This window comes from Lates calcarifer, linkage group LG4 (genome assembly GCF_001640805.2).
Source record: "Lates calcarifer isolate ASB-BC8 linkage group LG4, TLL_Latcal_v3, whole genome shotgun sequence".
In the NCBI taxonomy this organism is placed as follows: Eukaryota; Metazoa; Chordata; class Actinopteri; family Centropomidae; genus Lates; species Lates calcarifer.
Window position 1 is genome coordinate 20,592,753 of NC_066836.1, and position 19,332 is coordinate 20,612,084.

The 19,332-nt window shown below is 42.7% G+C and overlaps 1 protein-coding gene across 5 annotated transcripts in view; it reads right to left on the minus strand.

Moving 5' to 3' along the window:
- Positions 1-15,518, minus strand: part of rnf220a (ring finger protein 220a) — a 170,478-nt gene extending 154,960 nt beyond the window's left edge. The window contains exons 1-3 of one of the 5 annotated variants that reach the window (XM_018677563.2): positions 15,292-15,511; positions 3,960-4,042; positions 798-2,011 (exon numbers count right to left, since the gene is read on the minus strand). In XM_018677563.2, coding sequence (XP_018533079.1) covers positions 798-1,452 — 655 coding nt within the window. In that variant the 5' untranslated portion in view covers positions 1,453-2,011; positions 3,960-4,042; positions 15,292-15,511. Of the gene's footprint in view, positions 1-797; positions 2,012-3,959; positions 4,043-15,291 lie in introns of all 5 variants that reach the window. The other 4 variants (XM_051070167.1, XM_051070166.1, XM_051070169.1 and 1 more) reach the window with 4 other exon arrangements.
- Between the last annotated feature and the right edge of the window lie 3,814 nt (positions 15,519-19,332).

Here is a 19,332-nt window from a genome sequence, read left to right on the forward strand (position 1 = left end):
TGTGTCTTGCTAAATATGTTTGTGTAACTGTCTTGTTTGCAGGTTTAATTATCACAGTTGTCTGTAGAACAGTCCTGAAGCATGGCGGTTTAAGTTGTTATAACAGTTTTACTAAAATGTTTGATGAATGGATGTGTAACACTGTGTGAAATCATGCATACAATAGTCCAAACACCTAGCACAAACTATTATATTAGAAATTGTGCTCTTAGGGGTGTGTCAGAGCCCATGCATCAGTACAAACATTTCTAATAAACTGAGAGAAAATGGGTAATGGATATTTGGACATTTGATGTGGAGTGTGGTCATTTTACCACACTCGAATACTGTACAACATATCATTTTTGTATCATTACAGGAAAATAATGAGGCTGATTTGTGTTTTCAGTGGAAGAGACTTCAGAACAATAATGTATAAACCTGTGTTTGTGTTGATTTGATCAATATAATGCAATAATTTCCAATAATGTGTAAAGCTTGTATTGTCTTAATTGTAAAATTACAAGCTAATTTCAAATGCAGATGGGTGACAAATATGTATGAAAGAAAAAACAAACATAAAATTCTGTATTAAGGTCTATGAAAAGCCTCCAGAACAGCTTCAGATCTCTCTGTCAAGGTGGTGGAGACCACTGTCTACCGTGTTGCTACAAAATCTCCCATCCCATCTGGTGACTATAAAGATCATTGTATACAATTCACATCATTGTCATGGTCTTATGATTTGTCAGACTGTCTGTATTGCATTGTGGTTGTAGTTTGAGTGCAACATAAAACAGCTATGAATTGCAACTTACAGCGCTCAATGCGGTCCTCAGGGCTGGAGGAAGTCTCTCGATCAGACAGGAGGCCTGACACCGCGAAGATCTTTTTCCCACTGTCCTCCACTGCCTTCAGGGCGCTGCTGGGTGAGCCTCCAGGAGGAATCTGAGCACCACCAAAGTCATACTCTTTCCCCTCTGCATCAGAGTACCGCAGGTGGGGTGAAGCTTCTGCATCCAGGCAGCCTTTGAGGCGCTTGGCTGGGGTGAAAGCAGACTGATATCCACCTGGTGCCCCATCCCGATCTTCCGGAGGTGAGGCAAAAGGTCTGAAGGCGCCAACGCCACTGTGATTCAACATGCTGATTGGCGAGCAGTCCAGGTTAGGTGGGGCAAACTGATGATGGAGGTGGAGAAGGGACGGTGGGAAGTCCCTGTTGGGGAATCCTGGTGGGACTGCACCTTGGCGGTGGTACATTGATGCAAAAGTGTAAGAACCATTGTTAAATGGCAAATGGACGTCTTTCTCAACAGAAACCGGGACACCAAATGGACGTGGCTGCTGGCAGGGAATAGAGGCATCGCGAGAAGCTTCAGCGGTGGATGCCAGGACCATTAGGGCTGGGGAGGCCAGGGGATTGGGCAGGTAGGAGGAGCTCTCCATTTTGAAGGCTGCCCTGTGGAGGTCCATGTCTGGACGGAAGAAAGAAGTCGTAAAGATTTTAGGAGGAAGAGGAGGAGATGATTCCTCCTCAGTGAGATTGGAGACAATGTCCAAGACCCTTGGAAAGGGTCTGCAGGGGTGACAGAATCTGGCTTGGAGAGTCAGATAAGGGAATTGAGATTTTGGAGGAAGAGGCTCAGAAAAGAGCCATTCGTAGGAAACGAGTATTCTTGAAGAAACTGAGGAATGTCCGCCAATGTCAGTTCAGGTTAGCTCAGTTCATTTCTCTTCAGTTGAACTAAAGAGGGTTAATCTGTCTCCAGTCAAATTCACTGGAACTCTATTCAGTCCAGATTATTCCATGCCAGGTAAGTGCTGCTGGGTTTGTTCAGTCCTTTATAGACTTCACAGTTTGGACCAGTTCCTTTTAATAAATACAATAAATTTTCAAGATTAAGTTTGTCCTCCTGGGAAAAAGCAGTAAAAGCCTCCCTTTTGGAGAGTTTGTTGGAGATGGTGCAGAAGCCAAAGGGTCCTGGGAGGGTGGACATCAAAGCTGGTTCCTCATCTTCATGTGGTCTCCAAACTGAGGAGATATAAAACACAAGCATTAGATTCCAGTTCAGTTTCTGAGTTGTATGATTTTGTTCAGGAGTCTTGAGTAGTTCCACATCAACAATGTTTTACAAAAGCAAGAGAAACAACTTGAAAATTTTGTACTCAAAATGTCTTGTAATCAACCATTTGTCATGCAAATCGCAAGACCAGCTGATCTGCCAAGTTAATCAGACAGTGCTATGTAACCTCTCAGTGGAGCGCTTTACTTAAACTTGTTTAGATTTGAAATGTGGTAAGTACAGATAATTACATATCATTTATTTAGTAGATCTGCAGTCAGACAAGACCTGCAATTTGACAATTCTCTGTTCAGAGATCTCTTGTGGCTGTTTTGGATGGCCTCAAATCCTAGCTGTGCCTACAAAAGTGCTATAAATCAACTCTTTTGCTTTTTAATATTCATAATACAAATTTAAATCCCTTTTTGCACCCTTTCACATGTATCTTAGACCCCCTCATCTTTTCTTAATGATAGGTACTTTCAGTGACAAGAGACACGTCTTGCCCTCAATCTGTATGTAGTGGAAAGGAGGGGAGCTTAGTGGAAAATTTTTAATAAAGGGGCTGCTGGAAGCCAAGACTTGAAGTCAAAGCCTTTGGGGACAGAGTGTTCTTAAACACACACTGTTGTTGAAGCCACAAATTCAAAACCTCTTGGGAAAAAGTGTCCTCAAGTTGACACTGTTGATAAAATCCTGTAAATCCCCTGCCCTTTGACAAAAAGCCAAGAACTATTTCAATCCCCAAACTTCTCCTATTTTCCCCTCCCCTTTCTCTTCTGCTATTTAAAAAAACTTCTCCAAACTGTTTCCACATCACATCTTTCCATTCTGATCTCTACAACCCTCCACGTCTCATCTCTTTCCAAATGTCCCCTCCTTGTCCTCCACCCTCCTAATCTGTCCATCTCCTCCTCCTCTTCCTCCTCTCTCCATCCTCATCTCCTCTTCTCATCTCCCTAGTGCTATCTCTCTTCCCTCCCTCCTCCATCTCAGATCTTGGTCTAAGCCGCTTATTCCTACCATCTCCCAGGATATTATTGGACCAGAACCACTTGTCTTAAGATAAGGACACACTCACATCCACACTTCACCCACAACACACATCTGATAAGAGGCTATGTGGCTCAATGTTCAGCTCGACACCCGAGTCGGTGGGGCGAGCACACTCCACACTCTTGCAGGCTATGCTACTCTCTGTCCTATCTCTCTATCTAACCACTTTTAATTCCCCACTTTTACTATCTGTCCTTCCTTTCTCTTTACATCTCTCCTGTCAATCTCTTCTCCTCTCATCCCTCCATCTCTCCCTCCCTCTTCTCCCTTGGGTGATTCAGATGGGTGATATCATATCAGACCTCTCCATCTGCTATCCACGAGCCAGAGGAAATCTGACTGAGTGAATAAATTAGCCGTACTTGACCTCACGACCCCCCAGCATCCGTAGCAACAGACTAGAATCTTCCCTCATGGGGATTAGATTGGAGGGTGCGATTGGTCGGTCTGGGGAATGCAGAGAGGCAGTCGATGAAACGACAAAATAACATTTCAGAGATTCTTATCCCCAAAGGGCAATTTGAAGGTGGCTGACTTGTTAAGCAGCCAATATGTTAAGATTTAGGGTAGGTAAAGATGTGGTTGTAGTACATAAGTGATTGTGGGATTTTGTGCGTCGCTCAGGATAAGAAAATCAGACGACTGACTAAATGCAAATAGGTTATCATGATTAATTTTACCTGTTTTTTTAATCTGATAAAATTTATGTGCCATTTTGTGCTGGGGAAAAAGCAATGTGGCTTGGCTATATTATTATAAAAGTCACCACTGCCTTCAAAATTCAGCACCAGTACAACTTGAAAAGGTCAAACATGAAGTCATGTGCACACATGCATAAACATACAACAAATACAAACTCACACAGTATCAAGTATCAGCCCGACCCGCTCTAGACGAGCTTCAAAGCTGCGTTGACTACCAGCCAACATCAAAGGAGAAACTCCCTGGGAAATGAAAGGAGAAAATCTTTTATAGCTATCAGCTGTCCACAACACTCATTCAAATCAATTTCCAAACCTGATCTCGGCTTTGGCACGCTCCTCCAGCTCCCACACAAAGAAACACACACACACACTCACACACACCAACAACTGCCAAGAGAGAGGAGAGAGGACAGGGCCCACAGACAGAGAGAGATGGGGAGATGTGAGATGTTTTACATTACCGCAAATGTACAGTAGCCTAGTGTGGAGTGTTGAGAATGGCTTACGCTAACACGCCTCTGGTCTGGACAGATGCCACAGAGTCACATTACATGCCTCTATTCCTCCTCTTCCACCACCTCCTCTTTTCACCCTCTACCTTTGGCAATCCATCCTGGAAATAGCACCTTGAAAATGCAGCCATAACCAAACTCTTTTCTTTCCATCTTTCTCCCCTCCCTTTCCCTCTCTATCAGTTTACTCCCTCTCCTTGTCTTCCTCTCTCTGTCTTTCTCACTTTCTCGGCTGACGTCCTCGCTCCGTTCGCGCTGTAGATCAGATCACGCTTTCTCCTGTATAACCTCTAAAGTAGGAGTGTGTCTGAGGTGTTGATAGGGAGGTAATACACTGATAAGTACCGGGATATTTCAATTTTATTATCATTACCCAGCAGGCCGAGGGGCGGTGAGAGCGAAGGGCCGCCAACATGAAGCAGCCAATCCAATAAGAGGATGGTGGATGTTCCCTTACAGGCCGCGAGAGGAGAGGAAGAAACAAGAAAAGGAGAGGAGACATGGGAAGGAGAGAGAGGGAACAAGGAAAAAAGAGACAAGAAAACAAGGAGAGGGGAGGCGAGGAAATAAGGAAAGAAGAGGAAAGAAGAAGTTTGTGATCATCTCCCTGGGCAACTGACACACACACACAAACACATATACAAATACACATGTATGTGATAAATACCAAACAGCCCCTTAACGGTCTCTCCACATTTAACTTTTGTGTTCGCTTTTGTATCCATGCTTAATCATATAATAATATGCTGTGATGCTGTGTGTAATTGTATATTCCAACTATACCTGTGATAATAAACTAATAGAAGTGCCACAAAGTTGCTGGAAGTCAGTGATGTTTCTTCACCTTATCCCTAAAACAACAGTTATAATTCCAGATGACATACACCTATGCATATCATCAATATACAACTGCAATTACCTCCAACGCACACATGCATAATGTCAGTCGCTGCCACTTACAATCCCATTTGCCACTTAGAGATACCACCCACACATTGTATGACACCGGGTGTATGCATTTTATAATAGAAAATGTCACGGGGGAACATTTACCACGCTGTCATAATTTGATTACAGTGTGCAAGAATGATACAGCTGTCAGTGCGATATTAAACACAAACAGCGAGGAGGGCTTTTCACGTCAAATCTGCACTTTAAGTGACAATGTTGTACCAGTCAGTGAAATTGCAGTGTCAACAACAATGTGCTTTAACATCATTCTGAGGGGGGAATTTCACTCAGGAAATATGATCTACTGGGGGGTGGGGTGGGGGGGTTATTTGCTTGTTGGGCTGCTCAGAAACAAAATTTCAGGACTTAAAGACATTTTGATTGTGGCATTACTGATACAAAATATCACTTTACACCTAATGATAAGTATAATCACTGTCACCTCACTGTCTTTGTCTTCCAGATGTAACAGTAGATTCCTTTGTTGATCAAGAGAGAAGGGAAACAAGCAGATCTGAGTGTCAGGATTAGAAAAGTAGAATGGAGAATGGGATCCAAATAACTACACTAGTGACAAAGAGTGCCTGTCCTTCCTTTTTGTTGACTGGTCGGAATAATATTTTTCTTGCATGGCTGCTTTGAGTGTGTAACCAACGCTTTTGCTGTTCTAACACGTCACCGAAACTTGTCAGATTGAGTTTTCCAGTGTGTCTGCTGAGTTTCGGAGAGGAACGAAGAGGAATCCAATTTTTGTTATAAAAATGTCTTGTCGACTGTGACTGGTGTGTGTATGCATGAGTCTAAGTGTGTGTCTGCGGAGACTGTCGGGAAGCAAAGCAGCTGAAGTTTTTTTTTTTTTTTTTTCCCTAATGGAGACAGAGAGAAAAGCAGTCAGAACCACAGGCCTGCCTGAATGTGTGTGTGTGTGTGTGTGTGTGTGTGTGCGCACCCTTCCTGGTTCACGGGTATATTTAGAGATTGTTGACAAGCGTGAAAGTGCCACTTTTACATTTTATTACAAGACATGCCAAGCAGTGTCATTCAACTCATCTCTCTCATACATACCACATCATGTATGTATAGACAATTTAGAGTCACAAAAACATACCGTACAGCATATTTGATTTGTTAAAGTGCATGTAAAATGATCTCAATACTCACTTTCATGATGGATTTTAATATTATGTAATAAGAAGCAATCTAACATATGTGGCATAAAAGAGAAAACGAAACTCCTGAGAACAAAATGTTCATGTCATGAAGCCCTGAAACTGCATTTAAAATTTACAGCCTCTTAAGTCCACACTCAGCCTCTGCCATCAACATACACTGTACTTCTCTTGCTGTTCTGCACCCTGAGAGACTTGGCAAATCTTATTTTAGGGTAATTACAGCACTGTACATTTTAACCACTGTAAAAACCAACCAAATAAAAAATATGCGTGGGCAACTATTAACAGTATTAACCTCTAAGGCTATCAACACAGCAAGGCACAGTATACTAATGTAAGTGCCATATTTTAGGGATGATAACACATATATATCAATGTGAAAAAAGTGCTAAAAATGAAACTGAGCAGGAGCCATTTTCCTAAATGGAACACCTAACACCCAATCATCAAACATGTCGTCACTGTTCAAACATGAAATCAAGCTCAAGAAATAAGGCCTGAAGGTCAGAGGATCATTTTTAAAAGAGTTTTACAAAAGATCATTTCATCTTTCAGTCCATCTGAAGACACACAAAAAATCTTTATATAACTTCTCTCTCATGAACACAATGTATATGACATAACTAGAACAAAACACCAGCAAAAAGTGCAGAAAACTGCCTTAAAATGGTTCAAACGCAACATGATATATAGAAATACAAAGCTTCTCCTGTTTTCTTGAATTGGTTTTGTCAAAAACGACATTTTTCAAACCCTGCAGAGTAGACCAGACAGATCTGAAAACACATTTCAGCAGCCAGAAGACAAAGAAAACACTGCTATTTAAAACCCTGCTGTCAGATATTAAATATTTGCCGTCATGACACACGCATAGAGGGAAACCGAGAGAGTCAACTGTGTCTGTACAGTGTGTGTGTACGTGTGTGTGTGTGTGTGTGTGTGAGAGAGAGAGAGAGACAGCTTTTTAGCATAAAAAGTATGAGCTGACCTGCAGACAGGTCCGCTCTGTATTCCAGACAGACTGCAGTGTTTGTGCTTGTGCATGAGTAGGTGTGTGTATGTGTGTGTTTACGCGTGCATGTATGTGTGTGTGTGTCTGCGTGTGTTTGCTGATGTCCGAAGCAACAGTCGATACTATTGAAATCTACTCATTCATGTCTGGCCATGAGGCAAAGCTCAAATGTCCTTGTGAATAAGAATCACACCCATTTATCTCACCCCTCCTCTCTCTCCCTCTCTCATATTATTTGTCCTTGTCTTTCTTTTCAGATGTTGAAACCCCAATTTAGTTTCCAAATGTCTTTCAAAATATCCAATCTTATGTTTCTCTCGTTCTTTTTTCTTTCGTTCTCTCTGGTATGAAATCTGTAACCAGGTTATCTGCTTCAGTCAACAGCTGCTGCAGTTAACATGAGATATATGTACAAGCAGGGGAAAAAATATTACAGTAAGATTAATAATATACAGACACACACATCATCCCGAGGTGGGTAATGACAGTTGGGCAATATTCAGCCCCAAAATCAATAAGGATTGGACAAGCTCGTGCAAAGTGAAAATGCAAGCTCTCTGCAGCTGTCAACTAACAACAAATATATTTTGTAGAATGTGCTACTTAGCGAGGAATACCTCAACTCATTGGTGCTTTTTTTGGACGAAGAAAAAAGAAGAGGGACACTGGTCCTATTTTCATATTTCCTCTGTGACATTCATGTGGTGCTCTTGCAAAAAGAAAGAGGATTTACTTCTCAAATAAGCCTTTGTGATTTCGGAGACAGAGCCATGGCCCGCAGACAAAAATCATTCTGGAAGTCGGCCCTGACCTGTGGCAGGGATTTCTATTCATGGCAGCACCAGTGAGGCCCGGTTCAGTTCAGCGGGGCCAGCTAAGTCCTGGTACCACACTAAGGCTAAATGGGAAAAGCACACCATTCCATTGCTCATAGATTACCATCCCTGAAGTGTATTTTTGGATCATTGGTAAACCAAATCTCAGCATCTCTTTTTTTCCTTCTTTTTTGTTTCCCTGAAATGATGTTAAATACACTTCAGTGGACATCGTGTGTTTGGCTGTTGTCAGGTGCCGTAGTATTGGCCTGTGTTGTGGAAAGACCAGAGCTGTACTTTGTATTTTGAATATGTATGTGATTTAAAAAGTCCAAAAAATAACAATTGTTAATCACAGAAAACATGGAAAATCTCAGTTTGAAATTACTCCTAGGTTAAACACCTTTCCTTTCTTCTTGAAATAAAACATTTTCCTGTGCTTCATCTACACTGCAACATTGATACGGAGGCTGTGCCTGGCACTGCGACAGTGAGCTTAACAGCAGTCAGAGAAGATGTCTTACCCCTCACATTTATCCCTCTCTGTTGAAGTCATAATACTTGAACTTTTGGCATTTCAGAAATGAAAAAAAAAAAACCCTGACAGATGACACTGGTGTCTTGTTGCTGACCGACAGGTGACAGAGCTCATCTGCTGTCCTGCAGGAGTGTGACTGAGTGTGTGGCACCAGTCGCACCTACTATGACTCTTTATTGCTGTGCTGTGCCGGCGTGTACAACAGCAGCCACTAATCTAGCTGGCTGGCAGGCAGACAGGCGGCTGGCTGGCCGATTTGTACTGCAGGCTGCATGCAAGTGCAAGCCAATTAGTTTGAGTTTAACAAGGAAAAACTGTTGCCAGGTACACTGTTTTTGCTGTAATAATCCTCTGTTGTGGAGTTAATAATGATAATAGGAACAAAGGGAAACTTCTTTAATGGCTGCAGGGAAATGACCTGTTCTGGTCCACGTGGAGGTCAAAGGTCAGAGTCAGATCGAAAGCAGCAGTGGGGATTAAAGAGGACGCTTTCTAACATGAAGGATTCAAATTCTTTAACTTATCACCAGGCAAAGCATGCAGGGTGAATATCAAACTGCCTGTGTGTGGACATGCAGATGTAATAAAAGTGTGTGTTCCTGCAGATATGTGTGTGTGTGTGTGTGTGTATTTATGCACTGGTTGGTTAGATCTGCCCCCTCCTGTATCAGACTCGTCTCCTGCCTGGATGCCCGGCTGGCTGCACAGAGAAAAATGATAAGTAGGCTACACAAATACTGTCTGTCTGCAATCGATGGGCGCAAATGCACCAACAGTGTGTCTTCTGGGGAGGTGTGCGAGGGAGAGGAGGCGGGGGGGGGGGTGAATATTAGCTTATTTTCCAAGCAGGGAGCTTGTGATCCGGCTCACGATGTAATTGACGAATGGGGGGGAAACCTGAGAGAGATATGATGTGGCGGGTGGCGGCGGCAGAGGGGGAGGGCAAAGGTTGGGGGGGGGTGGACTGCGATAGACACAGAGAGAAAGAGACACGGAGCAATATGGAAAATAGAAAGTATCTGACATCCGACACAACTTCTTTCCCTCCCCCCCATTAGGCTAATTCTTTGACTTTCTCTTGTTGCCGATAACGTCTCCAAGTGATATTTCCCCCTATAACAGCATTACCAGTGGCTGCCTGCTCCAATGCAATCAAACCATTAAACACAGAGCTGCATCTCCCTCCATGGAGTGATTTCCTTCCAATAGATAATGACTGGACATGAGCTACTCCCCTTTCCTGTCATCAATAAAAGGAATAATTGGCTCTGCATGCATATTTGCAGTAAGAGGATAAACTTCAGGTTCACAGCAGAATCCTTCTGTTGCTCAGTTTGTTAGAAATAATAATTTGATTAACACTGAAGCCAAGCATTATATATATATATATATATGGATATATTTAAAAATGGCAAGAGAATATAATGCTTAATATGATTCAACAGGTTTCTGTAGCCAGTAAAATATAAAAGAAAATCACCCTCACCCACATCTATGACTTTCATTTATCACAGTTAAAAACATAATGCTCAAATTGTCAATTTCCCTAAAACACACCAACAATGAACCAAATGCAGAGTAAATATTAGAAATGAGAGCGACGGTGCGTGAAAAAGTGTCAAATAAAAAGTTTTCATCGAAGTTTAGACATGGAATATTTGACAAATCAATCAAAAAAAATCGGCCCCAAAACACAATCTGCGTTGCGGACAGGCTGCAATTTCCAGTGAGGTTGAAGCATTCGGTTGGTTTGATAAGCGAGAGACAGCCCTGCAATATCTATCCATTAAATCATTGCATCCGCCTCTTCGCACTTAATTATGGTGATTATGACAGCGATAACAAGACAACAATAAGACAAAGTTTTAAGATGCAGAGCGCGCAGGACCCGTTCTCTCTCGGGGGTGGGGGGGGGGGGGGGGGGGGGACTTTCTCCGCTCTGGTGTCTGCGTGTTCAAACACTTGTTATTTGCCGGCGACGCGCTTATTTCAATTACAGTCTGCATGTCAAATTAGCTCTCGAACGTGGTGTTTATTAGCACAACAAAATAATAAAACACACTCACGGAGGAGGAGGAGGAGGGGAGGAACGCGGGAAGAAGGGTGGAGGCTGAGGGGGAAGGAGAGGAGGGGGTGGGGGGGTGGAGAAGTGGAGAGGAGTTGGTTCTGCTTTTAATAAAGGATGAGGAATTAGTGCATATTGATAGGACTTAATAGACCGAGGGGGGGTCATCAAACTAGTCGCGACTGAGCGATCCATTGGTTAATTTACTATCAGTGTCATGTTATGGGGGAGAGCAGAGGGAGGGAGAGACGCGTCATGACGCATTCATATTCCTGGATATGAGAAATGGCCTTTTTGGATGAGAACACATTTTAAACAGGCCCGGATGAACGGGAATGCAGAGGAAATTTGTTCCGTTCAGAAACAGAGAGAAAAAAAAAAACATGTCGGACTGTTGCAACAAAAGTTACATCCGCTTCTCTTCTACGTTCTTGATCACCTCTCCTCTTTTCCTTTTAAATAAAACTCGGTGAGCAGCATGAATCCAACAACATGAATAAAATAAATAAATTAACTCACTAATAAAACCATCTTCCAGTGATGTATATGATTTTGAAGCTGCTTACCAGCAACTTAATGATCATCCACGACGCGATAAAGGTGATAATTAAGCCGCTGGGAAAAGTTATTTTTATCATTATTATTATTTCGGACGTGGCGCTTCTTCTGGTAAGAATTAAAATAAACTTCCTTCCCTGCGGCCATCGATCCAGGAGAGAGGTGTGAAATGGACATTAATTTTAGTTCACTTCTCGCTGCGCAAAAGGAGGAGAGTGAGGGAGATCAATGGCGAGCAATAACAGCTGACTGCTGAGAGAGAGGGGGGTGGGGGTGGGGTGGGGGGGGAGAGGGGGGAGAATCGAAAACGCTGACAAATAAATCATCTTTTGCTACTTTTCCTCCAACCTCGACACTTTTTTTTCTCTTCTTTGCGCCTACAGAGTATTCCTCTGGGAGGAGTGGACAGAGAGAAAGAGAGGGGGATGAGGCCTAAATGAATAAATAAGTGAAGTTAAAAAAGAGGACAGATACTCTGAGACTTCACATTAAAAATCGAGGATGTTGCATTGGATTTGGTCGAGAAAACAAATATACAGAATTCCTCCTGACTACGATTCAAAGGCCTGTGCCCTGCTGCTCCAGTCCAAACAATTTCTTTCATATTTTCAGATGTAATCCTGCAGCTCCGGGACACATCCTCTGAATTCAAACCGAGCAGAGCTTCTACATTTGACATTAAAAAAAGTTACAATTAAAATCCGACTTTCAATATTAATTTCAGGCCTTTTAAGCGCGTTTAAACACGGACAGAGGAGATGCGGGTTTAATTCAGCTGACACCAGAAATCTAAGCGGCGGCCTATAAATCATCAGCCCTGAAAACTGAGGCGGCAAAGAACCAAATGATACAAAAACTGACAAGACGGTGCATCACTCAGGATGACACCACCAACACTTTTAATTTGACCCAAACATATAGTAAAAATATTTGTTCTTCATTAAAAAAATGAAAATGGTATTTTAGGAAACAGCCTTGTTTAAATTATCGTTTACATTAGTAACACTTGATGTGACAAATGTGAGTGAAATCAACCTGATAAAACTGCACTTAATGTCTCATTAACATGTAATAAAAAAAATACGTGAATTAAAGCGTGATTCAGGCTCGTTTTACAAAAGCAGCTACGTGAGTGTAAACATGAGAAGAGAAAATACATCAAATAAATCTATTCACTGACTCACATTAATCATCAGAAATATTAATTAAAACGAATGCGTTTACTGTTATCAGTGTAAAAGAGGAGCGGGCTCTGTGCTGTTGTTTTTAATGTAGAAATGACATGTCTCATACATCCTGATAATTAAGAGGAATAAAAACTACAATTATTACATTTTGTTTTATTAGTAAATTGTATTAATAAGAAACATGATGCAAAATTCAAACTTTCCCCAGCACCGGAAACAGACTCGAGCAGAAATCATCATGAATCTATTCAATGTGATTCCAATTAAAAGAGATGTTTCTGTATCACTTCTTCTCCTTCCTCATTTTGCACTTTTAAAAAGATAATTATTGGTCGCTAATGTATTTGCCTGGGAAATGAAAAGGCTCGGCTGGTCGTTAGAGGTGAGGACCGCCTGATCTGACAATCAATAAAATCAATCAGAAGGGATCCATCACGCTGAGATCAGTGGATCTGAAACACACTTTCTGATTCTTTCTTTTTTTTTTTTTTTTTTTTTTTTTGAGGAACTATAATTCAATCTTCACACTGCGGTGAGTTCAATGACCCGCCTCGGGCGCACCTTTGCTCCAAAAGTGCGTTTTTACGCGCTATTTATTGCTGGCGCTGAGAGGAGTTTTCAGCTTGGAAAATGACTACTAATGGCTCCGCTGCATTTTTCCCACACTACTAATTTTATTATTCTCTCTTCTGAGTGTTGCGGCTTTGCTCGGCTGTGCGCGCTGATCCGGGCGCGTGCGCGATTTGCTCACTTGTTTGCTTCTGTGAGGTCGGTGTTTTATTTATTTATTTTAACGGAATGGATGTGATTAAGGCAAACCGAGCACACGAGCAGAGGAATAAAGGAGTGAACACAAGTCAGTGAAATATTACAGCGAGTGTAAACGGTGAGAAGTTGTGAGAAACTGACAAAAGATTTAATGAAAGTCAGTTTTATTGTCTGTGGCCGGAGCTCTAAATACAAAGTTTAACTTTATAAATAGAAATAAATAGATGTAATAAAAACAAATAAAAGGTTGCTGTCCAAGCCTGAAGAGAATATGAGGAGGGACAGCACTAAAAACCCAGAAACTGTCCTGATAAAGATGAAGGAGTTGTTTGGCAAAAATGCTTAAAAATAAAGCTGGGTTCTGTTAAAAGCAATAATCTTTTCTTCTTAATGAGACGAGGCAGTGAGCCAAAAATATAAATTAAAACAGAATGTTGGATCTAGTAATACCGACGCTGCAGCGGCAGGACGTGGCGCTTGGGGGGAAGCCGACCTCGGGCTCACTGTGCTCGGTCGTGAAGCTGGGAGGCCCCGGGGACTTCCTCTGGCTGGGAGCTGCTTATTTAGGGGGAGGATGTAAATTATAGTGGCTCCCTAGTTAACAGGTGTTTCCCAACTGTGTTTAGGCCTGTGTGTGTGTGTGTGTGTATGTGTATGTGTGCATGCACGCGCGCACATGCACGCGCATGCTACGCAGCACGGCTCCCTTTTTTGAATTCAAGCCTCTTTGAGCGAAACTGAGAATAATTTGTTGCGCATTTGAGAGTACACACTCGCTCACAGGAGGAGGATTTTCTCTCTTTAATCGTTTTATTTTCTTTTTTCAATAATTGGGGTAATTTTGTTTGTAAATTTTATTTTAACACTTGGTTGAATAAAAATAAAAGTTCAAAATCCGAGATTAAAACCTAAATTCGTTTATTTAGCTCAGTCCCTTTATTACAATACAGCGCAGGAATCCTTCATACATTTGGATCTGTGTTACGTGATGCGTTAAAATCCGCCTCATCAGGAGCTTTATTGGACCCAAACTAACGGGGCCAATATGCGGCAGTTAAAGCCACATGTCCTCATCATTATGAGGCTTTAGTGCTCCAAAGCAACTGTAACTTTCACTGAAAACTAACGACTGAACTATTCAGTGAGCTCCAACCCCTGCTGTCTTCAACTGAAGAACTAAATGTAACTTTAAAATAAACATATTCACAGCAGGCCTGCTGATCATTATTCAAGGTTTGCTGGTTAGTGATGGGAAATGTCTGCAGGAATAATACAGATAATTTTCTCTGTCAGAATTTGTCCACTTTAATTTTTAACTGACTAAATTTTTGAGAATAATTCAATGATCTCATCATAAATTTTGAAAGGACAAAACCCGCCTTCCTCAAAAGCAAACTCAATATTAGCTGAAAAGTTTCAGTATTGGCTGCAGAGTGTGTCGGTGCGGCACATTTGTAACAGACCGATGCGTGCTGATGGTAATGTATGCGTAATGTCACTGACACCCGCACTATACTCAACAATTCAAGTGTTTTCAAGAAGCCACTTTCTTGTTTGGGAACCTCGCATGTGCACGTGCACGCTCGCGCGCGCTTACACACACACACGCACGCAGAGACGCGTAAAGATATGAACGCACACGCACTCACGCGCACACGCGTAAAAGTCCGTGTCCAAACGGACACAACCGGTGCCGTGACTTCTTCTGTTTTTTTGTTTTTTTTTAAATCTATTTTCACGCGTGGAAACAGCAGCCGCGCGCACAATCCCCCGTGAAAGTTTAGTCAAACGATCCGAAATCCGCTTCCACAGCAGAGAGGACGGCGGAGCGCGAAAAAAAAAGGCGTGGAGGCACAAACTGTATAAGCTTCAAACCCAACAACAACAACAAAAAGACAGTCAGTTACTCACCTCGGCGTGGAACAATCCGCTTCTTGTACAGACGACTCCTCGGTTTCCGGCTTCTTCTGTTTTTTTTATCCTCACAACAAACCGAAAACTTTTCTGCGGAGTGGGAATATCAGTAGCAGTGGCCCTTCTGGCTCTTGCGCAGCAGCACCGGAGATAACGGGAGGCGCTTTGGGGAAGCAAAAGTAGTTAACACCTCCCTGTTAGGTTACCAAAGCGCAGCCAGGGAGGGAGAGAGAGAGAGAGAGAGAGAGAGAGAGAGAGAGAGAGGAGGAGGAGGACAGGGAGAGCGAGGGAGAGAGAAAGAGAGGCTGACTTTCCACACAGACACAAAGTGTAAAGTGGCTATCAATAGCGCGATCGCGCGTGCAGCCCCTCCGCTGAAAAACACCGAGAGGGACCGATCAGTGAGAGGAAAGAGGAGTGAAGCCGGTGAAGGAGCGCGCAGGATCGCAGAGACGGTGGCAGGCAGTGGTGGTGGTGGTGGGTGGCGGCAGCGGCGGCGGTGTGAGGGGAGAGGAGGAGGAGGTGTGGGGGGGTGAGGGTCTCACAGTGCTCTACAGCGACGTGTGTGTGTGTGTGTGTGCGAGGCTGGAGCTGGGCTGCGCGAGGCTGAGCGGGGAGAGTGTGGGGGTGGATGGGGAGGAGGGGGGGTGTCCAGGGTCCAGAGCAGCTCCGAGGTGCAGTACTGCCGCGCAGCGCTCGGGTCGCTCAATGACTGACTGACAGACGCTGACAGAGGCTCCCACCTCTGCCTTTTTCTTGCTCGAAAACGATACACTTGTTATTAATCTTTACTTCTCAGCCGTGTCCATGAGAGCTTTTTCTATAAGGCCACCACACTGATCACACAGTGCGCTCTGTTGTGCTTTAAAAGAATCTGGATCATTTTCCTCTCCTGTGAGATCAGGGGACCGCACAGTGTTAATCTCCCTTTATTTGTGTTGTTCTTTTGCACGTTAAATTCGACATAGTGGCGATATATTCTGTCATGATAAAGTCAGCTGCACCAAAAACTGTCTTTCCACTTCAACATGAAGAGAAATTATGAGAAAAGTAAGGAATCGGAGGGGAAATTAAGTGTTTTCTGTTTGTCCGTGTGCGTGTGTGGACACTGTTTCTCAACACCCCAACCATCCCGCCACCATCCTGCCTCTCCCTTCTGTCTGGTGTTTCGTTCCCCAGGGTGATTTCCACTGCGCTTTGTGCGCAAAGTGAATGAATTATCCCCCTCCTCTCTCTCTCTCTCTCTCTCTCTCTCTCACCCCTTGGAGAGACTGCTGCTCGCCATAAAGCCAATGAAGTCCACCTCTTAACAAAAAGAGGTGGACTACCAGACACTCTTATAAAGTGCGCACTAGAGACTGAAGTTAGTGAGACAGAGGGAAGTTCACTAAACCCGGAGCTGTGCGGCATCGATCAGCCAAAACTTTCAAGACGTTTGAATTTAGTTAAATATATTTTATAGGAGAAATTATCAGTGTTACAAGTGACCCACCTAACTACCCGGTGAGGAAACATTAGATCATGTTTAATGGAAATGACCCGCAGCATCCAACTTCATCCAAGATCAGCTTTAAACTCCATAACTCCACAACCAGCGACAAAACACTGACAGAACCGTGTATTTTGACCACAATTATCTGATCACAATTTTCTACAAACTGTCAGAGTTACATTATGGAAATTAACTGGGCACAGCTGTTGTATGGGACAAACACAAGTACTAAGTCTTTAGTTATTCCTCTAACAATTAGCGCTGGAGTATTCGACCTTCACATTTTCTGTCTGTGGCTGAAAGAAAAGGGCTAAATAATGTGAGCACTGGACAAGATAACGTGTGTGTATGTGAGTGTGTGTTTAGAGCGAGAGAGTGTGAGAGACATGCAGAGGGGTGTCCTCTGTCTTCCTCTCCGCTACACCCCCCTGCTGGTCACATGTGGAACTGACCAATAGTCCTAACAGCCATTAACTCACTTTTTGTCTTCTGTTTTAAATCACTTTGGTTCAGGAACTATCACCAACTAAGTGGCACAAATGTGTGTTTTCATGGTTTGATTTGAACTGGGGCGCTGGATTGATTAAACAGTGCTTAAAATAAACAAATCTCTTCGAGTTATGAGGAAATTGCTGTAGGTGACCTCAGCACCCACACCAAAAAAATGTCAGGAAAGGATTAGGTTGCGGGTGTGAAAAATGTCCACCCAATAGCATTTTACTGTAGCTGGACAGAACACATACTGGGAAAAATACATTTTATTTTTGGATTGACTAAAGAGATGAAATACTGGGCTAAACCTGGGCTGCTGCAGAAATAGAACAAATTATTTTTATAGCGAATGAAAATGGGAGATACATGACAATTCCTGACACACAGAAATACTTAAGGCTAAAATTGCAGACCTTGAAAGTCTGCAGCCAGATGTCTTCCCAAAACTGCTGAAATGATTCTGTAAAGGTAAAAGCAGATTCTACAAATACTACATATCTTTAGTAGGTCCAGAAGAAGTCTTACATGATAAACATTCCATACTCTTTCTTGCATACATCAGCTTTCAAGACATAAAACTCTTCAGGCTCCAAAAAGCCCAAACACGTCAAAGTTAAACAAGTTTAAAACAACAGAAGCTGCTGATAAAGTTTCTCTCTGCTCTGTTGATCTTAACCAACCTTTAACAATTAGTGCCAATAAGGAAGATGCCATGTAATTTCTCTCCCCACATTCTGTCTCCCACCTACAGTTCATCAAACAGGACCTACAAGCACATTTAGCCCTAACAGGGTGTGATAGTGTGATAGTTTTCTAATGGAACTAACACTTTGATCTGGTTTCACGCTATAATATACTAATGTTTTAGGTAACAATGGCGTGGGAAAAGTGAAGAGGGTTGGTTGTGTGTGTGTGTGTGTATGCGCTGGGTGGTCTCCATACACATGAGGGGCAGTAGCAGCAGTAGCAGTGCCATTAGTGGTGTGTTGTCTTGCTAATAGGCTCAGTTTGGAGTCAATGGGCTGACTGGGGAAGAGGACCATCCATGTATTAGATCCCTCTCTATTCAAAGTCTAATGCCACCCTTTAGTCCAACCCCCCTGATGTTTTTAAATGCTGCCTCTGTGTGTATTGACTAGGAAGCACTTTGATACCACCTGTTTCACTGCTGAGGCATCCACACTGCCCCCCCCCCCCCAACTATACAGCAAAGACATTTCCCATGCAGATACTGTACCAGGGGTGGAAAGGATACTTTAAATGTGCCCAACTGAGTGTAAGACATATGGAATTTCTAAAAGGCAGATTCACTCAAAATAAGTAGCTGTGCAGATAGTGTTGTTTTTTTATTTCCTAGGTTTTAGGGTTCTTATCCAGAGTAAACTTTAGATTGACTTTAGCCCTGTGTGAAAAAATGCAGTACCCTTATTCATTTGAATGAGACTTGTCCTGTGATGCAGTGGGGGTGCCATCGCTGAATGCAGATTGCAGCTGAACATCTCTCAGCTTTGACCGCAACACAACCTGATGTCACACTCTATGTTTCTACTGTTTAATTCACAGTCATCATGGAAACATGCATCAATGACCTCTACAACTCAACTAACAAAAGTTTAAAAAGCTGAATATTTTGTGAGGGGCAGTGTATCCTTCATTTGTCCACAGAAACCCAGACCAAGGCTGGTCAGATTATATTAGCACGTTAGACTGAAAACAGCTCTGTGTTTTAAAAAACTGGGGCTGTGTTGGTGGGAACATGTTGCTCCAGGTACCAGGGAAACAATTAATTCCAATCCAGGGAGTAACAGATCCGTGATTCTGAAAGGGCTACTAACCTCCAGGAGGGTTAACAGGTCTGCAAACATTGAATCTTTCTTTACGATGATTGTGAATGAAACAGTAAAAATACAGTGTTCACAATATAAAGTAATTACCATGAATGAGTGGTTGCAGGTGCTTGTTTGGCCAGTGCTGTGCCTTGCCAGAAGATGTTGCATTGCATTCTGGTAAAAATAAAGCCATAACCAGCTTTTTTGCTCTTGTTGCTGTTGTTG